Below are 18,553 nucleotides of genomic sequence, written 5' to 3'. Positions count from 1 at the left end.
CAAGATCACTATTTTCAGTGACTTTTCCCATGCATAATACTGCTGTTTTCCTACGAAGCCTGAAACATCTCACTTTGCCTCCTTTCTGGAGTCCCCAAAATCCTTCCAGCACACAGCTGTAAATCCAAGTATTTCATTCAAGGCTGTATTTTCAGATCTGGTTTCTGGAATTTCTTCTTCCTGACACCCAGTTTACCCCAAAGTTCAAAAAAATGGGTTCCTAAGACAATTCTCCTCACCACTCTTCCTAAAAACCTCTCTTTTCAGATGTTTCCACTGGTTTCTAGTTTCCCAGCACCAGAATTAAACCCCTGACCCTTCTCGAGCCCACCGCAGCAGAGCTGACCCCTTGTATGTCTTGCTGCACACTTTGCCATCTCCGTTCCACTAACAGCACCTGTCTGTCCTCATGTGCTCACCTGGCCGACAAGCATCTTTTCTCTCGGATAAGCATCTCGGATATGACAACTGAAATCCTTCTTTCAAATCCTAAACCCTGGCCTTCTGGTAATTTACTGAAACAGCTTCATCAAATGAATGAAAATCTCCTAATTTATATCTTCTAAAAACAAGCAGACAACCCTTCCCCACCCCCCGCGGGAATCTATCCGTTATGCCTACTGGCAGCCTCTGTAACAATAAAATTACCCATCCCTGGTAAATTATCTGTAACAATAACATTACCCGTCGCTGTGGGATGTTTACATGTTCATTCTTTATCATCAGTTACACGCCACACGTTTACACAGCACGACCACGAGCCCCGATTTTGACTGCGATCTCCGGGTATCCCCACAGCATAAACAAATTGCCCAACTCCGATAGCGAAGCCTTATATTCATTTATACCCGCAAGTTTCCTTTGCTCACACAACAAACTCCAGGCATGGCACAGTGGGTGTTTCTGCCCGTTTCTTACCCCATGCAGAACCGACCTGCCAGCCCCCATCGGCAGAGGCACTGGTACCTGCCAAAGTTCCCCCTCTCCTTACGACTTCTGCAGCCCAGCAGAAAGCTACTTATTGGCACTCCCACATTAAATATTTTTCTTTCCCTTGCAGAGCACAGTAAGTCAAGCCCCAGCTCCTCATTGTAGTACACCTTTATTTTGTATTCTGTAGTTTCAGCTTCATCAACACCCTCCCCAGGCCCCAGACTGGCTGCACCTCCAGCCCTCATTAACATGGAAGTCACATTAAGCAAGGACAAGTGGCTTTGCTCTTTTTGCCTGGGCTGTTATAATCCTGGGCTCTGGGGGAGGCAGACGGCCAGAGAGGGGTACTGAGAAGAGGGAACCACGATCATTCATCCACACAGAGGAGTCACTGCTCCTGAGAGACACAGAAAACGAAATCCAAAAGCAAAATAAACTGCAATAATCCGTTAAGATCGGAAGGGCAACACCAAATTTTGGTGAATTAACAGGCCCCCAGCATATCTGGAAGAGACCGACTTCTCTGTCTCGAGGCTGTGGTCGAAGAGATGGGCTCTGACACGACAGGAGGAGGAATACAAATACTCCTCAGCTCACTCCTCACACAGAAGCTGTGGCGCTGGCAGGACTCTGCTCTGCGGGCTGCATCACAGCACCGCCACCCTCAGCACCTCCCTTGGGACGAGACTCACGCCTGACACAAACTTTCTGACTCCGTGCAGCCCAGCAGCGTTTAATCTCACCGATAAATGATGCAGCTGCAGGGAGTGGATGGACAGAAACTCGTGTTTATGAGTGGCAGGTACCGCAGGTAGCAAGGGGCTGCCACAGAAGGGGCCTGAGACCACAGGGACTCCAAGATCAGTGCAACCACAGTGAGGCACGCAAGATGGCCGCAACCGTCAGCTGAGGCAGCCACATCTGGCGCAGGGGAGGCCTCGAGCCACCGGAGCCCCTGAGGGCCTGGAGCTTCCCCTTGGTGGAAATAATGGTGCTCACATGCTCTCACTGAGGCACTGTGCTGCCAAGTGACCGAGTTATGAGGCGAGGAGTTGAGAAGACAACGTAATAGCAGCATGGATGAACAGAATTTAAACAGCTTTTTTGCAGTGTGAAAACACCCAGGGTTTCCTGGGCCCTATTTGTGCAAGGAAGAAGGGATAGCTGGAGACTATGCAGAAATTAGAGGATGGAGGCTCCCAAACAATGAACGGCTGGAAGCTGGCACCATGAGAAAAGCACTTTCATCACCTTTTCTGCCGGTTCGGGAAGCCTCTGGCAGCTGCTGCTGGCCACCTCAGCCCCGCTCCACCTTGGGAGCTCTTTCTGTGAGCCCAGGCCACAGTTCCCTGCTCACCTCCCTCGCCTGCCTCACGTTCTGCCCATGGGGACGGCCCATTCTGCTGCTGTGCTCTAACTCTTGTCCTCCTCTGCCCTCCCACAGAACCTGCTACTAGGCTCAGCAGCTGGGCAGGCCTCGCAGGAGACATTACCAGTAAAAAGAAGAATCCAAACTAGGGACCAATACCACTAAATGTTTTCATTAAAGACTTGAAAATGGGAAAAAATGCACCCTTAGCAAGTTCATGGACAATAGCAATTTGGGGAGCAGCAGTGGATATGCAGGAGGGAGCAGTGTCATTCAGAGGAACCCAACCATCATGAGGTGCAGGAGGTAGGAGAAGAGGCTGAGAGTGGGATTTTCTTAGACCAGGGAGAAAAGGAAACCTTACTGCCATCTGTGAGTGCCTAACAGGGTGGGGAGAGGCGACAGAGCTGGGCTCCTCTGCGAGTGCCACGATGGGACAAGAGGCCCAAGCTGCCCAAGGGAAATTCCAAGAAGTTTTTGGGAAACCAAACCTCTACTTGAGGGTGGTCAAACACCGGATGAGGGCCCAGACAGGTCTCCCCTCTTGGAGATATGGAAACCAGCCTGGATAAGGCCCTGAGCAATCTGCAGTGGTGGGACCTGCTCTGAGGTGGCAACTGGACCTCCATAGGGGTCTTCCAACCTGCACTGTGCCACAAATGGATTTTGCAGGTGTTGCAGGTCAATGCTCACTCAAAGAGTCCGTTATTAGGACATCAAAACTCCTTCTTGTAAAATCTGCTGAAAATATACTTAATAGCAGTGTGACTTTGGCTTGGATATTCCTCATCAGACACAGAAAAATAGTTCAGGCTTCATTATTGAAGGCGGCCGTCAAACAAGGGACTGAAGCAATCAACAGCCTAAGCTGACTGATTCCTTTGAGAATCAAAACATCAACAGCCACTCAGCCAAAGTACTCACGTTAAACTTCCCTCAGCTGAGGACTGATCTCACAGGGGGGACAACGTTTGTTAGCACAGAAAGGTATCTGCATTAGTCTAATCCAGCCCTAGAAGCTCTGTTTCTTTAGGGTACAAACAGAATAAAAAGTACACCTTTTTTTTTTCTTGTGTTTTGTTACCTGCAAAAGCAACAGAGAAAAGCAGGTCAACGTGCAGTTTTTGTGCTCTGATCATAACCCACATTAGGCTCTGATGAAAAGGCTCCACGATACTCCAGGTGCCAGAGGTGGGAACTGGAACATCGGATCGACCAAAGCGGTGCAGAACTAGCAAGGGGTTTCTGTGCAGTCAGACAGCCTGGGAAGCCGCGGGACCTCGTCGCTCTTCACCAGCACCAGGGAGAAGAAACTGATCCATCCGGGACAAGCAGATTTCTCATCAGAATACCACTGATCACATCCTCCCAGTTACTAAGGAAACCTTATCAGCTGTGTGGACTGGTGTAACCAAATCTGCAACCCACAGGTTGAGTTTTGCAGCGAGAGCCCGGTGACTCACTGCTCCCGCTGAGTCACGCCAGGTTTCTCCTTCAGACCTGAGTCGGGGAAGACAGACTAATTCTTCTCAGTGAAGATTATAAAGCAGAAGCTGGACTTTTTACACTCCTGCAAGCAGGAGAACGTGAAGTGCACAAGAGACATCCAGAATAACTGGATCTGCCTCACGTGAATTCCAAGTATATGCCACCAAAATCAGACGTGGAGCCCTCTCATAGTGACTGTGTCTCCATGTTTTTCTGGGTAAGACTGCACACTAATAACATGCAGACAGAGGACAGACTTCTTTGATGCCATTTATCTATCCTGATATTAAAATGCTTCAAGAAGTAACCTACATTTGAGCCTTCCTGCTGCACAAGAAGTAAATTATTTAAAGTCAATATCATTTCTTGTACAAATTTACAGAGACATTCCAGGATCAAATGACAGTGATCAAAGAAAATATGCTGTCATCCACCTGTACAATGTAGGTTTTGTCCAAGGATATTAAAAGGTAAGGGCCTGAAAGACAAGCCACCTGGAAGGACCTCCTTAGAGGCTTCTCCCAAAGACCTTTCCAATATTTTCAACTGTGAAAGTCCAAAGCCGGAAGGAGACAGCTCTGTAAAGACGCAATGTAGACAACGAATTATTTCACCTACAGTGCGCCTACCCATGGGCTGCTCAACCTGGAGGCTTCCTCATGCAGTAGTGCTTCTATCAAACCCAGGACAGAAGTATGTAGGAACAGCATGCGCCAGCAAGGTTTTATTCGTGATGGCACTGCTCTTCAAAGCAACAAAATCTGAACTACACAAACAAAGCATTCCTCTATCATGCAGGAAAAGAAGGAAATGAATAAAGAATTATCATACTGTCATGTAAACTGTATGCCCTCAATTACAGATTAGGGAAAAGAAAGGGAAAAACCACCACAGACTGTAACTCTGCAGACACTGTAAGAACACAAAATGGCACTGCCAACCTTCTCTCTGCTCCTACTCATCCACTTATCTTCTCCTCCTTTTCAACTCCCTTATCATTGTACAAGGCCGTGCAAAAAAATAATAAGAAAAATAAATAAATAATAATAATTTAAAAATAAAACAAGGAATTGATCCAGCTGAAAACAATCCTGGCAATGAACACAAATCAGAGAGGTGTTTTCACAGTTGTTATCGATTCCCCAATCCATGTCTCTCTACAGCCACACGAACACTCCAGCTGGCAAAGATTCAAGAGGAACTGGATGGGCAGAACAGGCAGCAAGAGACAGTGGAAGCAAGACTGCTGCTTTCTGTGGCAATGCCAGCTTCAAGTGCTCATGGAATTGTTGGCCCTGCTTCACTCGGCTCTGGATGTCAAACACTGCACTAACACAGCGAGCACCTCCATCAAGGCTAACGTCATCCCAGCAAGGAGCAGCCAAGGAAACTTCAAACACGCTGAAAAAAGGTCCATTCAGCCGGAAACAGAACAAAGAACAGAGCCACCAGTACCACCTAGCAGTCTCGGAATCTGTAAAACGGAGAACTACAGGCTCTTGTGCAGTTATCAGGGAGTCTCTGACTTACCAAGTCAAAGGGACAATGTGGATATCACACCCTAACGAGAGATGCTGTGAGACTTGGTATGCAGAGTATAATTTTACTTAACTTAAAGGTTAAGATATCGTCTTCATAGATCTGACATGGTAGAGCAGCACCTTTCCAGGCAGCAAGGAACGTAACAAACCAACCGAAGTTTGCAGCAGTATTTTGGCAGCACAGCTGTGTCAGATGGAAACGTGCTGGGGCTCCCTCGACAGCAGCACCTTCTAGAGAACAACAGCACTTCTCAAACTCTTCTGGGACAAAGTTTTAGCTTTTGCTAAGTCACACGAATGCACAGTAGAAGGCGTTTTGTTGCTCAGATGGCACTCATGCTCTACTTGGGAAGTAGCTGGGGCATAACCCTGATACATTAGACCTCCTAAAATATCATCCAGTAGAAATGTACATCAGTACCATGCAGACCTTAAAACATCAAGTGTAATTGCTGTCAGTGTTACAAAAATAATGGGTAAAGAGCTAAGGCACAGGATGTCCATGCAGAACACCATCTACTGCATGGAGGAATATGTGCAGATGGGGAACAACACCTGAACATGGCATTTAATTTCCAATTGCTGCCAAAAATCAAGATTGCAAATTAACTTTTCTGATTTTCTGAATATATCACCATAATTACAGATACAAGGCTCTACCCATTCAAACCCACATTTCAATATTGCTGCTACTTTCTGTCCTTCTGAAGAGAGTCCCCATGCCACCAGATTTTAAACTTCTCCAGGATAATATTTACATTAAGACTGTTTGGAAAAAAAAGTCAGGCGCACCTCCAGTGCCACATGGTATCTTCAATTTGTTTTTTGTTTCTTTTTTGGACTGTGTGAAATCTTTAACAGGTGGAATTCAGGTAACAGGATGGGGTTAAAATATATCCCATCCAGATTTGACAGTTTATGGATGGTTGTTACTTGGAAGCCTGGATATTTGGAAGTTTCCTGGATGGAAGCCATCCACCAGGGAAAAAGCTACTCAGTTAAAATGTCATTTAACATCAGAAGGAAAAATAACTGCATTTACGCTGGTAATTACTTTGCTGCACTATTGCAATGCCTGTCCTGCATTAGTGAGCCCTCTGCTTGGCCCCAGTATTTGGGTGCCAGCAGTGGTGAGCAACCCCAGCCCTCAGCCCTCGGGCCATCCCTGCCTGCATGTGGCTGGGCTGTTCCTGCAAAGCTGCTTTCTCTTCCAGGGACTCCTCCATCATCACTTTCCCACTGCAGTCCATCTCTTGAAGACTTTTTCCTCCCAGTTCTTTTCTTGGCATTACTATGTGATTTCTAACCAGTTTGAATTGCTGACTTTCCTGTTAAAAAAATAAATAAATGACTTCCTTTCATGGGTGAATGCCCATACCAGTCTGAGGATCCATTTACACCTGGACTGGACTTTCTCCTTCCCTGAAGCAGCAGGAGTACTGCACTATGCCCTACAAGGCCGGGAGGGGGAACTGAGCAATGTCATGATCTATCGCGAGGCTCTGCAAACCACTGGTGTGCTCAGTGCTCTGGACACAGAAGACTTGGACAGCAAAGCCTGCCAAACGTGTAAATACTGGATGGGGCTTCAGTGACATGAGTACAGTTTTCCATATGGCACACCGTTCTTGTGGGTTAGTGAGCAGGAGCCAAGGTAGGCTTTCTTCCTGCAGTCCTACATGACTGCTCACAGACGGGGGGACGAGGCAGCCTCACCCAGACTGGGCTATGAGGGGAGAAAAACTCGCCCTACCTGTACAGCAAACCAAGTGTCTCGGTGAGGTATTTTATAAGGGTGCATATTAAAGAGGAAGGGGGAAGAGGAGACACAGGATATCATCTCCAAAAATCTCATACACCCTTGAACATGGTGAGGAATTACACAAATTAGTGTCCCAAATGATTAATATGAAATTCTGAACACTGGGAAAGATTACGAATTCCCTTTGTCAGAGCAAAAACAGCTAGAGTAAACACTGGTTGCTACATGGAAAAACGAGTCGAAAATCCTTTACTGCCAGCGACTGACCCAGGCGCGCTCTGCGCAAGCGAACAGGCTGACGTACCCAACGGGACCGACGTGCAGACTCCAGCACTAACAAAAGCAGCTCTCAGAAGAGTGGATCCACTCTCAACACAAATGACAAACAGAATTATATTCCTTAACAAACAAACACAAAGCCCTGTTCTCATCTTGTAAAGAAAAAAGAAGCAAATTCTCACATTCAGCACTTCCTGCCGTAGAGTCGCGGGCTCCACGCAGCTGATGAGACGAAGCAGGAGGTCCATCATTGCTGATGTATCTATATGCTTTAGCACCAGGCTAATAAATTTGTCTTTTTTCCTCAAGAATGCAATCACCTGAAAATAAAAACGTCACCATCAGCTGCCAGCACAACAAACAGACATAACAGCACCAGACTTCCTATACCTCGTGTTCTTGTCCCATCCACCCAGCCTTGATGCAGAACAGCTACAAGGTTGGGAAACTCTCCAGACAGCAGACAGAATAACATTCTCATTTCAAGGCAGTAGTAAATCAGATCTTTTTTGCTATCTTTTCTTTCCTCTATGCCCCACAGAAGTAAGAGTATCGAGGAACTAGTGAAGTTGGAGAATTTTTCATTGCACTATCGCTTTCCAACAGTCTCCATTTAAAATAATACCTCTGGACTGCAACACGTCTTTCTCTAAAACACTATACAGCACGTGTTTCCAGCACCTCTTTTATAGGAGACTGAGGCATGATTTATATAACAAGAAGGTTATGGGCAATGATCAAATGCTTTATCAATATCCTTTAGTACAAAAGTAAAGCTTTAGCACAGGAATATCCCTATTATTGTAATTCCAACACAAAAATTACATAAAGGTGTCCAAACGAGTCAGCAATTCCCCCAACCAAGGAAGTCTGAAGAACTTTTCAAAGCCTACATTGCAATTCCACCCTTAAAGAGTAAAGCTGTTTTTCAGCTCTAAGAATATAGTGAGACCATGAGGACAGCAAGGACCCTGCTGTGCAACACCAACCGCGATAGCGAATTAATTTGTGCATACGTATCAGGACAAATCTCATCTCTACCTGTTCTGTTTTTCTTGCAATGAGATTCCCAATCGTCTTACTGAAGAAACTGGCAAGCAACGGGTTCAGTGGAGGCTCGTGATCCAAGAAGTCATAGAGGATATTCAGTAGAGTTTCATCCCCTCCTAGCTTGTCGTTGATCTGGGGCACGTCCGAGGTCAGCAGTTCACAGGCCGTGTTTGGGTATCTAGGATGGAACAAGAGCAACTAAAGGTGAAATGAAAACTCTCAAGAAAATCTTCACTTCTGAAAGTTATAAAGTAAAGAGCAGGGGGATCACCCCTCTTGGAGATGGGGGGAGCAGAAAATAACAGAAGAAACGAGGGTCATCTCCATTAATGGCACATTTAAGGAAAAACTCTTTCCTTTGCATATCACCTGGGGGTTTTTACCACTGAATTACACATTTCAGCTGCCTGCAAATTACAGTTAGTTCTGATCATTAGAAGTGGGGTTTAATCAGTTTTAGTACGCTTAAAATCTCTTCAAGTCTTTTAACATAAATCCATTTGCACAAGTAAAATTAACCTAAAATTTGAGGGCTGATTTGAAGAATGCATATTTAGCAGGTTTCTGTGATGTTTCTGAAAAGTTGTTCTTTCCACTACTGGAGGTGAATTAAAAACGAAGATCCATATTACTGACAGCAGATAAAGACCCGGTCTGCTCCAGTGCTTCAGGTTCTAAGCACGAAGAAGCATTTCTGAAGCCCAAACTTCCCAAACGGAGTGGAGTTCTGACCCTTGTTTCCTAAAGCAGTTTTGATTGTTACCAAGTGGTACAGAGAAAAAACAAAACCTAAACCTATCTGTTTCAGCCTGAGTTATTTTCTCTCTGCAGGCAGAGCTGGTAATCTGTTGGTGGTTGTTTGTTTTTTTTCAAGATCAAAAAGCAAATTTGCTACATATTTCAAAATCAGCCGATTAAACTAATAACATTAAAAAATCCTACCGAACAGTCTTGTTGCAAGTGCGCATTCATTCCTTTGTTAGTCACTTTCCAAATAACAACTGTGCCATTCCATGAGACACAAATCCAACACATTTTTCCCATTTTAGCAATCCTGTAAGGTGTGCTTTTTGTAACTTTAGAAACGAGCTGACTCCAAAATCAATATGAAACCCTTCTGCAATACTATGGCTGTCACTACAACACCAAGGGAATACCTTAACTTCTGCAGAACAAGCGAACTGACGCAACCTCAATAAACAGATTTCTTCTAACCTTAATTTCAAATTAAAGAAAAATGCAAAAAAGAGTTGGGTAAAGAACCAGGAAATGCTCGTGTCTGCCAATTCCCTTGCAGTAAGACCTGCGACTGCCCTACAGAGCCCGGGTTGCAGTGCTTATCTGCTGTGCCTTTCTCTCAGCTGTAGAGTCAGGCTCCTGCCCTCAGCACCTGCAACAGAAAGCCACGAGGAAACCCCAACAGCACCGCCTGAGCCTGAAACCGGGCCCCCTGCTCCCAGCCCTGACCTCCTATCCCCCAAGCCCAGCCCCATGGTGCTTCCTAACCTGCCGACCCCCTGGCAGAGAGGGAACCGTGCATTTATTGCAGGCACTCAGAAATTTTGGGGCAGGCAGGAGGAACACTCACTGGGCAAGGTGACAGCACGCTCACTTCTTAAGCACTGAACAGTCTCACCACCCTAAAACGGAGCCGCCAGGACCATGGCCAGGGGCAGGACACCAGGAGAGGCAGGTCTGGGTCTGACGCTGCTCTTGGCACCTGCGGCTCCTTCTGCTTCTCCAGGTGGCTGCCTGCTTGCCTGCAGGCACCGTGCACACGCAGCTCCTGCCCACCCTCAGCTTGTGCTGGGGCTTCCTTGTGGATGCCATAATTCCAGCACACCAACCTCACACCCACCTTTACCCTCTGAACAGCCCCTGGTTTGCTTTTCTTACACTCACTCAGTAGATTTTTACCCTGGAAGATCCCACACCTCAACCTTCTCGTGTAGGCCTGGCTTTATCCATCCCAGTCCCATTCATTTCACAGCAAGGAAAACTCCTCGTGTCCTGGCAGCAGGTAAAGAGCCAAGCCCAGGCTTACAGAACCGTAACTTGTTCTGTACAGACACCGAGCTGCTTCGTGTGAAGCTGTGCCTTCAGCCCCGAGCACAGCTGGTGCTCACTGTCTGTGCAGGACTTCCAGGACACCCAGACTGAGGATTTCCAGGATGTAAAAGCCGATCTGACACCCACCAACGTGCACACGTAGCTTGGGTCATCAGCCGGTACACAACCAGCAATGACTACGCTTACTTTACTTCTACTTGGCCATAAAATACCATGAAACCTTTCTACCATTTCATTTAACCAACCTCACTGATTTTACAGGTCACCATCCCACGTTTACAATTCACCCTCCCTCTTGTTTCAGGCAGGAGCGCATCAAACAGGTTGGGGCTCGGATTAGTGCAAATCCAGGAAGCTGGAACTGCCCATTTCTCCTTTTATCCATTTACAGCATCGTCCAGCTCCTGACCAGTCTCCTCACATGTGCAGTTCTGTGCCTTAAAGTTGCGAAAAGCAAAGCCCAAGCCCACAACAACGCTGCTCATCTTTTTTGCTCCTACAAGGAAGGCAAATTTGAGTACGTTATGGTTACTGTTACAAAATGATTTTACAAGTTATGTTTCTTACAACTCTCAAGGTTATATGAAGAGTGTTTTTTTCAAATTTCTGACTCATTTCTCCATGCAGAAGGCATTCCTGATTCCTAAAAACTCACGCACCGTGCCTCCCTGTGACACGTGTCCTGGCACCAGGTGAATAAATGAAATCTCTTGCTATTATAGATTACAGAGCATCCAACTCTTGCAGCCTTTTCTTCACCCTTCCATTCAGGTGCTGCATCCCAACCCGTAAGGTCTCCACGCTGCTCTCACTTCATCTCACTCGACACACAGCTCGCTGAGCAGTTACGAGCTGTCCTGAAGCTGCACGATCTCACCAATTCTGAGACTCCTTAGTAGTCAGGTTCATTATAAGTGGAGATTACAATTCAAATCGTTTAACACTACTTTGATTGCTACAGGTCTTCATTGGGTTGTTTGGTTTTGCATGCCGTGGTTGGAAGGGGATTTACGGCTGAGCTGTCCTGGGCAGTTTCCTTTCTGAACTCCACGTTTCCATCCTACTGACACCTCATGAACACAGCACTACGACGATCCTGGTTCTACAGCACACATCCTTCTGAGCTGCACAGCCTTCCAGATCTACCAAGCTTCTCTCTTCCCTGTTACAGTCTAAAAACTTTTAACACCTTTTCTTAAGAGCCAAAAATTGGGTTCTGCTTGGACTTAGCCTATTCTTCTCACGTAGGATTTATCTATTCCAAAAGGACCCCTGGTTTTTAATACACTTAGACTCCCAATCCTCTCTCCAGTGCCTCACCCTGCTTTGGAAGAGCTCCTCTGCCCCACCTGTGTGTAGTGCTGGACACACTTCCAGAGAAATGCTGCATGAGAGCAGCTGTGTCCCAGCAATCAGGGCACCACGCAGCTCTCAGGAGCTGAGCACTCCCTGCTCCACAATGGAGGTCTCCCTGCCCATCACTGCACCCGCTTGTCCAGCAGGTAAGTTAAATTGTGCACTTAGGGCCTCCCCAACAGCAGCTGCTCCTCCAGCTCTCCAGCACAGGGACCACAGCTCTGGAGGCAGCTGGAGGCATGCTGCTTCCAGCCCAGGGCTGCCCCTGTGACCTGGGGCTCCCTAAACCACATGCGTATCCTCAAACCCTGCCACAGAGGCATGCCATCCTGCCTGTGAAAGACAAGGGCACCTGGAAGTAAGCGCTCTCAAACTGAGCTTCCCTCTTCATGGAACAGCCTCCTTCAGGGATTTTGCTTCTTGAGCAATCTGTTTGCCTCCCCTCTCCTACTGCGTTATCTGTTGGGCTAGGAGAGGCTGTTCCACCTCACCCTGCAGCACACAGGAGCAGAGATACGAACTTTATCACAACCTTAAAATACAGGAAATAAAAATATGGCCTGGCTTATGAAATGCTAGAGCATTCTGCAGTGCAATGGGAAGGGTATGAATTAGTGCTGCCATGGCCCTTGGCACCTGGTACCTCATCGTGGCCCTTTACCAGAAGGTGTGCACAAGTCTCACATTGTTCAGCATTTTCTCAGCTCATTAACTTTAATCAGTTTTTCTTCATTAAGGAAAGGTATTACCCAGCATCTTCAATAAGAGATTTGGGGTTTGAGCTTGTTTGAGGTGAGATGTGAAAACAACACGGGTAAAGAGCTGCGTGAAGCCCCCAGGAAAGCCAGTTACCCTGACACACTGCAGGAAAGGCAGCAAGGCCAAAGAATCCCAGAATCCCAGCCTGGTGGAGCTGGGAAGGGACCTCTGGGTCCACCTGCTTCCCCCTGGCCCAGCCCCACATCCAGGTGGGTTTGGAGATCCCCAAGGAGGAGACCCCCCAGCCTCTGGGCAAGGGTTGTGTGCTGTGCTCCTGGCTGAGGAGTACCTGTGTGAAATTCGCACTTGTAGGACAAGAGGATAAAAATAATACTCCTGGCTCCTTCTGGTAATTCAGCTTTGGTAGCAGAAGCCTTGCAGATCAGCCATGCAGTATTCCAAGTTCCTACATTATGCATTTCCTGGCATTTCCTTATCTGGAAAGTCACCTAAACAGACTGACTGGCTCAGGGAATACTAAACCTAAACAATCCCATCCTTCTGCAGATTTCTAGCAACAACAGCAATAACCAACACTGACCCGTTCCCACAGCGACAAACTCGTACGCTTTTATTAATTTATTTATACATGGCGCAGCCTTTTATTTTTACATAAACTTCGCAAAGAAAAACAAACTTCCCAAATTCGAAATGCAAATATTTTCAAGTATACACTTAAATAAGATGCATAAATACAACTTGATGAGAGAATCAGGCACATCTAAGGAGTTCACCATAGTAAGAAGAGGTTGTTTACACAGGTGCTCTCCCTCACTACATGTGCAATGAAACCTACAGATTTTGTATATGCAGCACATGGAAAAACTTACATGTTTTATTCACTGTAAAGATCAATTTCTTTTGTGGGTTGACTACTGAAAACCAATCAAGTTAGGAAATTTATAACTCTGAGCATAATGCTCATTATTTGCTTGCAATTTGAGTTGGACTCCACGTTCCTTGTGGGTCAGATATTCTATGATTAATTTTGATTAAAATGTACTAAAGAAACTACTGGGATACCGATCATTCTGCTTGCAAAGTTTTTGAAGAAACAGCAAGACATGGATTTTTTTTAGACAATCTTAATAAAAAAACATCAATAATAAAGAAACAAGCTTCTGAAAATTCACCACAAATATGAGAATGCTGTGAAATATTTTTCAGTACTTGAAGGATTTTTGCACGACCAAAAATATTGTGTCATTGTGCACCAGAGCATTTCTAACATCAAGATCTCTCATTCAGTTTTGCTCATATAGGACAGAAAACAAATACCTACTTGAAGCGGACCTTCTCATCCATATCCACAGGGGGCTCATGTGTGATGAGGTTGACCAGCTCCTCCATGCAGTGCTGCTGGCAGAGGAAGTCCAGCAGCTTGCGGTTCTGAGCCTTGCACTCCTGTAAGATGTCATCTTCATCCATCAGCTCGTGAAGTGTCACATCTTCTTTATCCAGCAGCTTATCCACATGCGATGTTGTGTTCAAATCAAACTTCCAGAACATGATGATGGGACACACCTAGCTGTAACACAGAAGAACAGGGGTTACCCTTCAGTCTTCACTATTTATTCCTCCTTTGTATTTTCCGAACAGAATACCTCAATATAGCTTCTAGCCAGCTTTTAAGAATCAGATAAATCCTTTACACAAAATTATCACATACTGTTTGATTCCTGGTGTGAGAAGTCGGGTTACAGCTGTATGATACCAACAGTGGAGGTGATATATGCATGACCTGGCTTTAAGTGCAAGTGATGAACTAGAACCACAGAGCGTGTTCATACACACAAACGGGGAGATCTGTAAAAGCAAAGCATCAGATGATGGCACCGAATCTTCCTTTAGGAGCAGCCTGTGCAGAGCCTGCTAGGAGAGCAGGTGCCGCGATGGGAAGGGTGATGATCACACAGAGGCCATTCACAGACAAGGAAACCCCACTGCCCCCAGTTTCCCTCTTTGTACTCCTACTACAGTTTCCAGAACTGTGCTCACTGGCCAAAACTTCAGCAATTAATTATTTACATAAGAGGAAGAAAGGCCTTCAGCGTATCAACAGAGGCAAGAGAGAAGTAAAGAAAGATGAACACTAGACTACAAGCCACTAAGCTCACAGACATCACAGCCAAGTGGTCCCTGGCAGGGCAGGCGAGCACACTTTGCTGGTGCACGCAGAGCCCACCTGGGTGCCCACAGATGTCAGCAGTGCACGAGGCAGCCCACGGCACCGTGCCCCTGCAGCAGTCCTGAACCCTCCTCCTCCTGGGGGAAAAGCACGGCTTGGAGACCGGTGGTTCCTGTTACCTAAAGGACATGGGACTGGGCTGCCAAAGTTTGGTCCATGTCCGGATTCTGCTCCTGCCCGTCCCAAAGCCGACACTAACAGTCTGCACCCAGCCACCTGGCAGCCAGGCTGGGCTCACACGTTGTGCTGCGAGCTCGGGTTGGGGCTTAAAGATGATCACCAACTACACGAGTGGTGAAAGGAAACTACAAATCAAAGCCTGAAACTGGAACTTGAGCAAGGCTCTCCTTTTGTGCACACTCTGGGTCTGAAGCCTTTGTAGGCATTTGGTGAAAGGAAACCCTCCTCACCATCATCTTCTTCACAGGAAGCTCTGCATGGACATTTTACATCAATCCCAACAAAATTCAACAGATTTTGATACAGTCCTTCGCAAAAATGGTAAAAGTGAGGCTGCATATAACAAATACAACGACAAGTTCCCAAATAACACCTTGGGCTGCAGTCTGGTCCCACACAACCACGGTGCAGTGTCTGGTGCTGAACAAAGCCAGCCCCAGCAGCACGTCCTGCCCCCTTCGAGCCCACCTGGCTGTGGTCACAGAACCGCCCTACCCAGCTTGCAGCTTTTGGGATCACCTCTTGTGTCCCCTCCTGCACCCACTGCACTCTGTGGCACCCTGCAGTGAGTGATGTGAACTGAACGCTGCATTTCTGCAGATATTCACTATTGCCATGTAGATCAGTAAGAAATTCCCCTCCAAACATAAATATAAATACAGAGCACTGCACGTTATATTATTCATTTCCATCCCATTCCTACCTCTAACACTTCCTTTCCGGTTATCCTGACTTTTCTCTATGTGAGCTCTACCAATTCATTCGTTTCCCCAATACATGTTCACAAGAGGCGTTATTTACACCAGACAATGCCCAGCCCAATCCTTAAGAAACTTCCAGTGCTCCTCCTCCAGCTTAATATTTTCTCTTACAATCCTGCCCTTGGACATCTCACTCAGGACCTGGCTAACTCATTTTGACTCTTAAACCAACCACAACCTTTCCCAATCTCGTTCTATTGTACAAAATATTTTAATGACCTCCACAAAGAAAGACAACTTCCTGAATTTCTTTTGTTTAGAATATCAGCTGCCAAAGCAAGAGCTCAGAGCAGTTTGGCACAACCTACATTACTGAGCTTCATTTCATTTTTCATCGTTGGGTCTGTTACCATTCCCTACAAGGAGCAGAAGGCAGTAACCCACCTCTTCCCTCTTCCCCAGTGACACTTCCAGCACCTTCAGTAAGTACAAGGTACCTTCAAGCCCTCACCTGCACTTCAAAAAGCAGCTCAGTCAGGTAACTACCTGAGGATTCACGTACAGCCTCTCGTTCCTGGCTCCCACTTTGTGTTTCAGATCAAATCCTTCCCCAGGCACTGCCCCATCCTCGCTCCGAGCCCACGGCCCCACCACAGGTGCAGAAGCCTAAGGAAAGGAAGAGCCAGCTTCTGAAGGACACGGAGCACAGCGAGGGGACAATGCCACACAGGGGAGTGGGTGAGTGGCGTGGTGTAGGCTGTGGGGAGCGGAGACTTGCAAGAAATAAACGATCATTAATACTAAAGAAATGAGAGTAACTGCCATTCCCCATTGACAAAGGTGATAAATGCAGTTCAAACAAGATAAATGTTCTGTGTAATAACGCTATTAAGCCACAACACATTTAAAAAACGAAGCAAATCGGATGCAAGATGTCAAAGCACTACACTGCAGATTGTCTGGAGATGTACGGGATCGTACAGCAGCATTGCAATGCCTTTTTTAACCTAACCCACATTTCTATTTCTGGAGCAGCAGAACACTTGCTCCGATCATTCAGTTTTGCGTTCTCCAGCACGTTCCCACACCCCATCCTTTGCTAGCTCCATCGCTTGCATAACTGCCTCTATCACAGATTCTTGAAATGATCCTTTTTAAAAAAGGAGCAGAAACCAACCCTGTTTTTCCTGCAGGGAGGTTTACTGAAGAAGGGGGCCTCTGATACTGCTGAGGCTCATTTTCTAATTACCTTTGTTTAAATACCTGGGTCCCTTTCAGTTTAACATTAACACAACCCGCAACTGAAGGCCTTACAGTGAAACACATTAGAAGAAACATTGATTTCTTCTATTATTTTACAGTTTAAGAATTCTTCTCTGTGTGCGTGTGCATCAAAGGATCCCTAACAGAAGGATCGTTACCTTATGAAATGAAGGCATCTCTTTTTCTTGGCATAGCTCCGTTACCCATGATATTTGATAACGGCTCTCTGGAGCTCCCCTCAGTGCTTCAACCTTCGTCACAGGGAGTTTGGTTTGGAGAGCTTTTTCCCACATCGTCACTCTCTCTTATTTTAATCTCCTTGTTCATCTCAGAGACTTGGAAATGGAGACAGCGATTGCAAACCTGTCCTTGGCAGCGCTGACGTGACAAAGTGAACTTGGCGGTGGCACAAGAGCAGATCACAAAGGGAACAGCTCCAACATGACCCCACAGAGCTCAGCGTCCTCGTAACCACCTCCACCTTCCCTCCATCCTCCCCACACCACGCTCACCAGCTGGCCCTTGGCTTCAGGCAGTTTGAGGCAGAGATCCCATAACCTCGTGGGGATGTATACGGCCCGGATCCCAGGGGACGCAGAACCGAGATCCTGGTCAGAAAAGCACTTCACACCCAGTTCCTCTTAAACACCCAATATCGATGGTTTTAGCCAAACCCTGAGCACCACGCAGCTTCTGCAGCTACCTACCAGCACCCAGGCGTGGGGCTGGGGAGGGGTACGATGGGTCTGAACGTCCCACGGGGTCCAACACCGCTGCTCCCTAGCGATGTCCCCAAACTGACCAGGTTAGGCCGATCCCAATCCTCTGGGAGCAGCTCCCCCACCACAAATAGCAAAACATGTGGCAGAAAGAAGTGGTTTCTAATCTGAGCTCCCCATGTTCTTGAAATAAAAAAAGTTAAATTTCAGCGTTGCAGCAAGCAGCAGGAGCTGCTGCATCTGTCCGCGCAGCTATGGCAATGCGCTTCCACCAATTTCTGAGCTGGGAACAGACATCTGAATTTTCAACCTACGTGACATTTCTGTGGCAGTAATGCTGTTTGCCCGCATAGCGTGTTCATCACAAACTGTTCTTCAGATATTTTTAACGAACTACGCTTAGCTATAAATTCACCGAGGGAAAAGCTGACATAAAAGGCCTTAAATTAAGAGTGTTTGGGTGCACGGCTAACCTAAATACATACATATCCCACAGGCGTGCACGGCCAACACACAGAGCTTACCTTTGGAGACCAACCCGTTAGGAACCCAGCGGTTGCAGGTTTCTCCCTGCACCTTGTTGTGGTTCTACAGCAGCTGTCTGTGCCAAGGAGAGGCCGATGAGTGGTGGCCTGAGCCCCGCAGCCTCTGGATGCAGACACATGGCTGAGGCTGAGCGAGCAGCTCAGGCACCAGGGTGTCAACATCAAAAATGTTCATTATTACCTAAAAAATGATAATCTACTAAAGTAACTGCCCCATTCTGCAGTGATTAGGTAATTAATTTCTGTCATGTGTTTCACTGCGGCTAAGTTACCACTAACGGGGCACTCATTCTCCACAAACTGTGGGGAGTCAGAACAGAAGGGCCTTAAGAAATGGGATGTCCCCATAA

General features: G+C 46.7%; 1 protein-coding gene across 3 annotated transcripts in view; it reads right to left on the bottom strand.

Annotated features, from left to right (window-relative positions):
- The window catches only part of PPP6R2 (protein phosphatase 6 regulatory subunit 2), a 94,263-nt gene that overhangs the window by 44,418 nt on the left and 31,292 nt on the right, over window positions 1-18,553 (bottom strand). For all 3 annotated transcript variants that reach the window (XM_068670204.1, XM_068670207.1, XM_068670206.1), the window contains exons 3-5: window positions 13,890-14,135; window positions 8,414-8,600; window positions 7,555-7,692 (exon numbers count right to left, since the gene is read on the bottom strand). In XM_068670204.1, the coding sequence (XP_068526305.1) occupies window positions 7,555-7,692; window positions 8,414-8,600; window positions 13,890-14,116 (552 nt within the window). In that variant the 5' untranslated portion in view covers window positions 14,117-14,135. The remainder of the gene's footprint in view (window positions 1-7,554; window positions 7,693-8,413; window positions 8,601-13,889; window positions 14,136-18,553) is intronic.

This window comes from Anas acuta, chromosome 1 (assembly GCF_963932015.1).
Source record: "Anas acuta chromosome 1, bAnaAcu1.1, whole genome shotgun sequence".
Lineage (NCBI taxonomy): Eukaryota > Metazoa > Chordata > Aves > Anseriformes > Anatidae > Anas > Anas acuta.
Note: the sequence above shows the minus strand (reverse complement) of the source record. Positions and strands in the feature narration are given on the sequence as shown.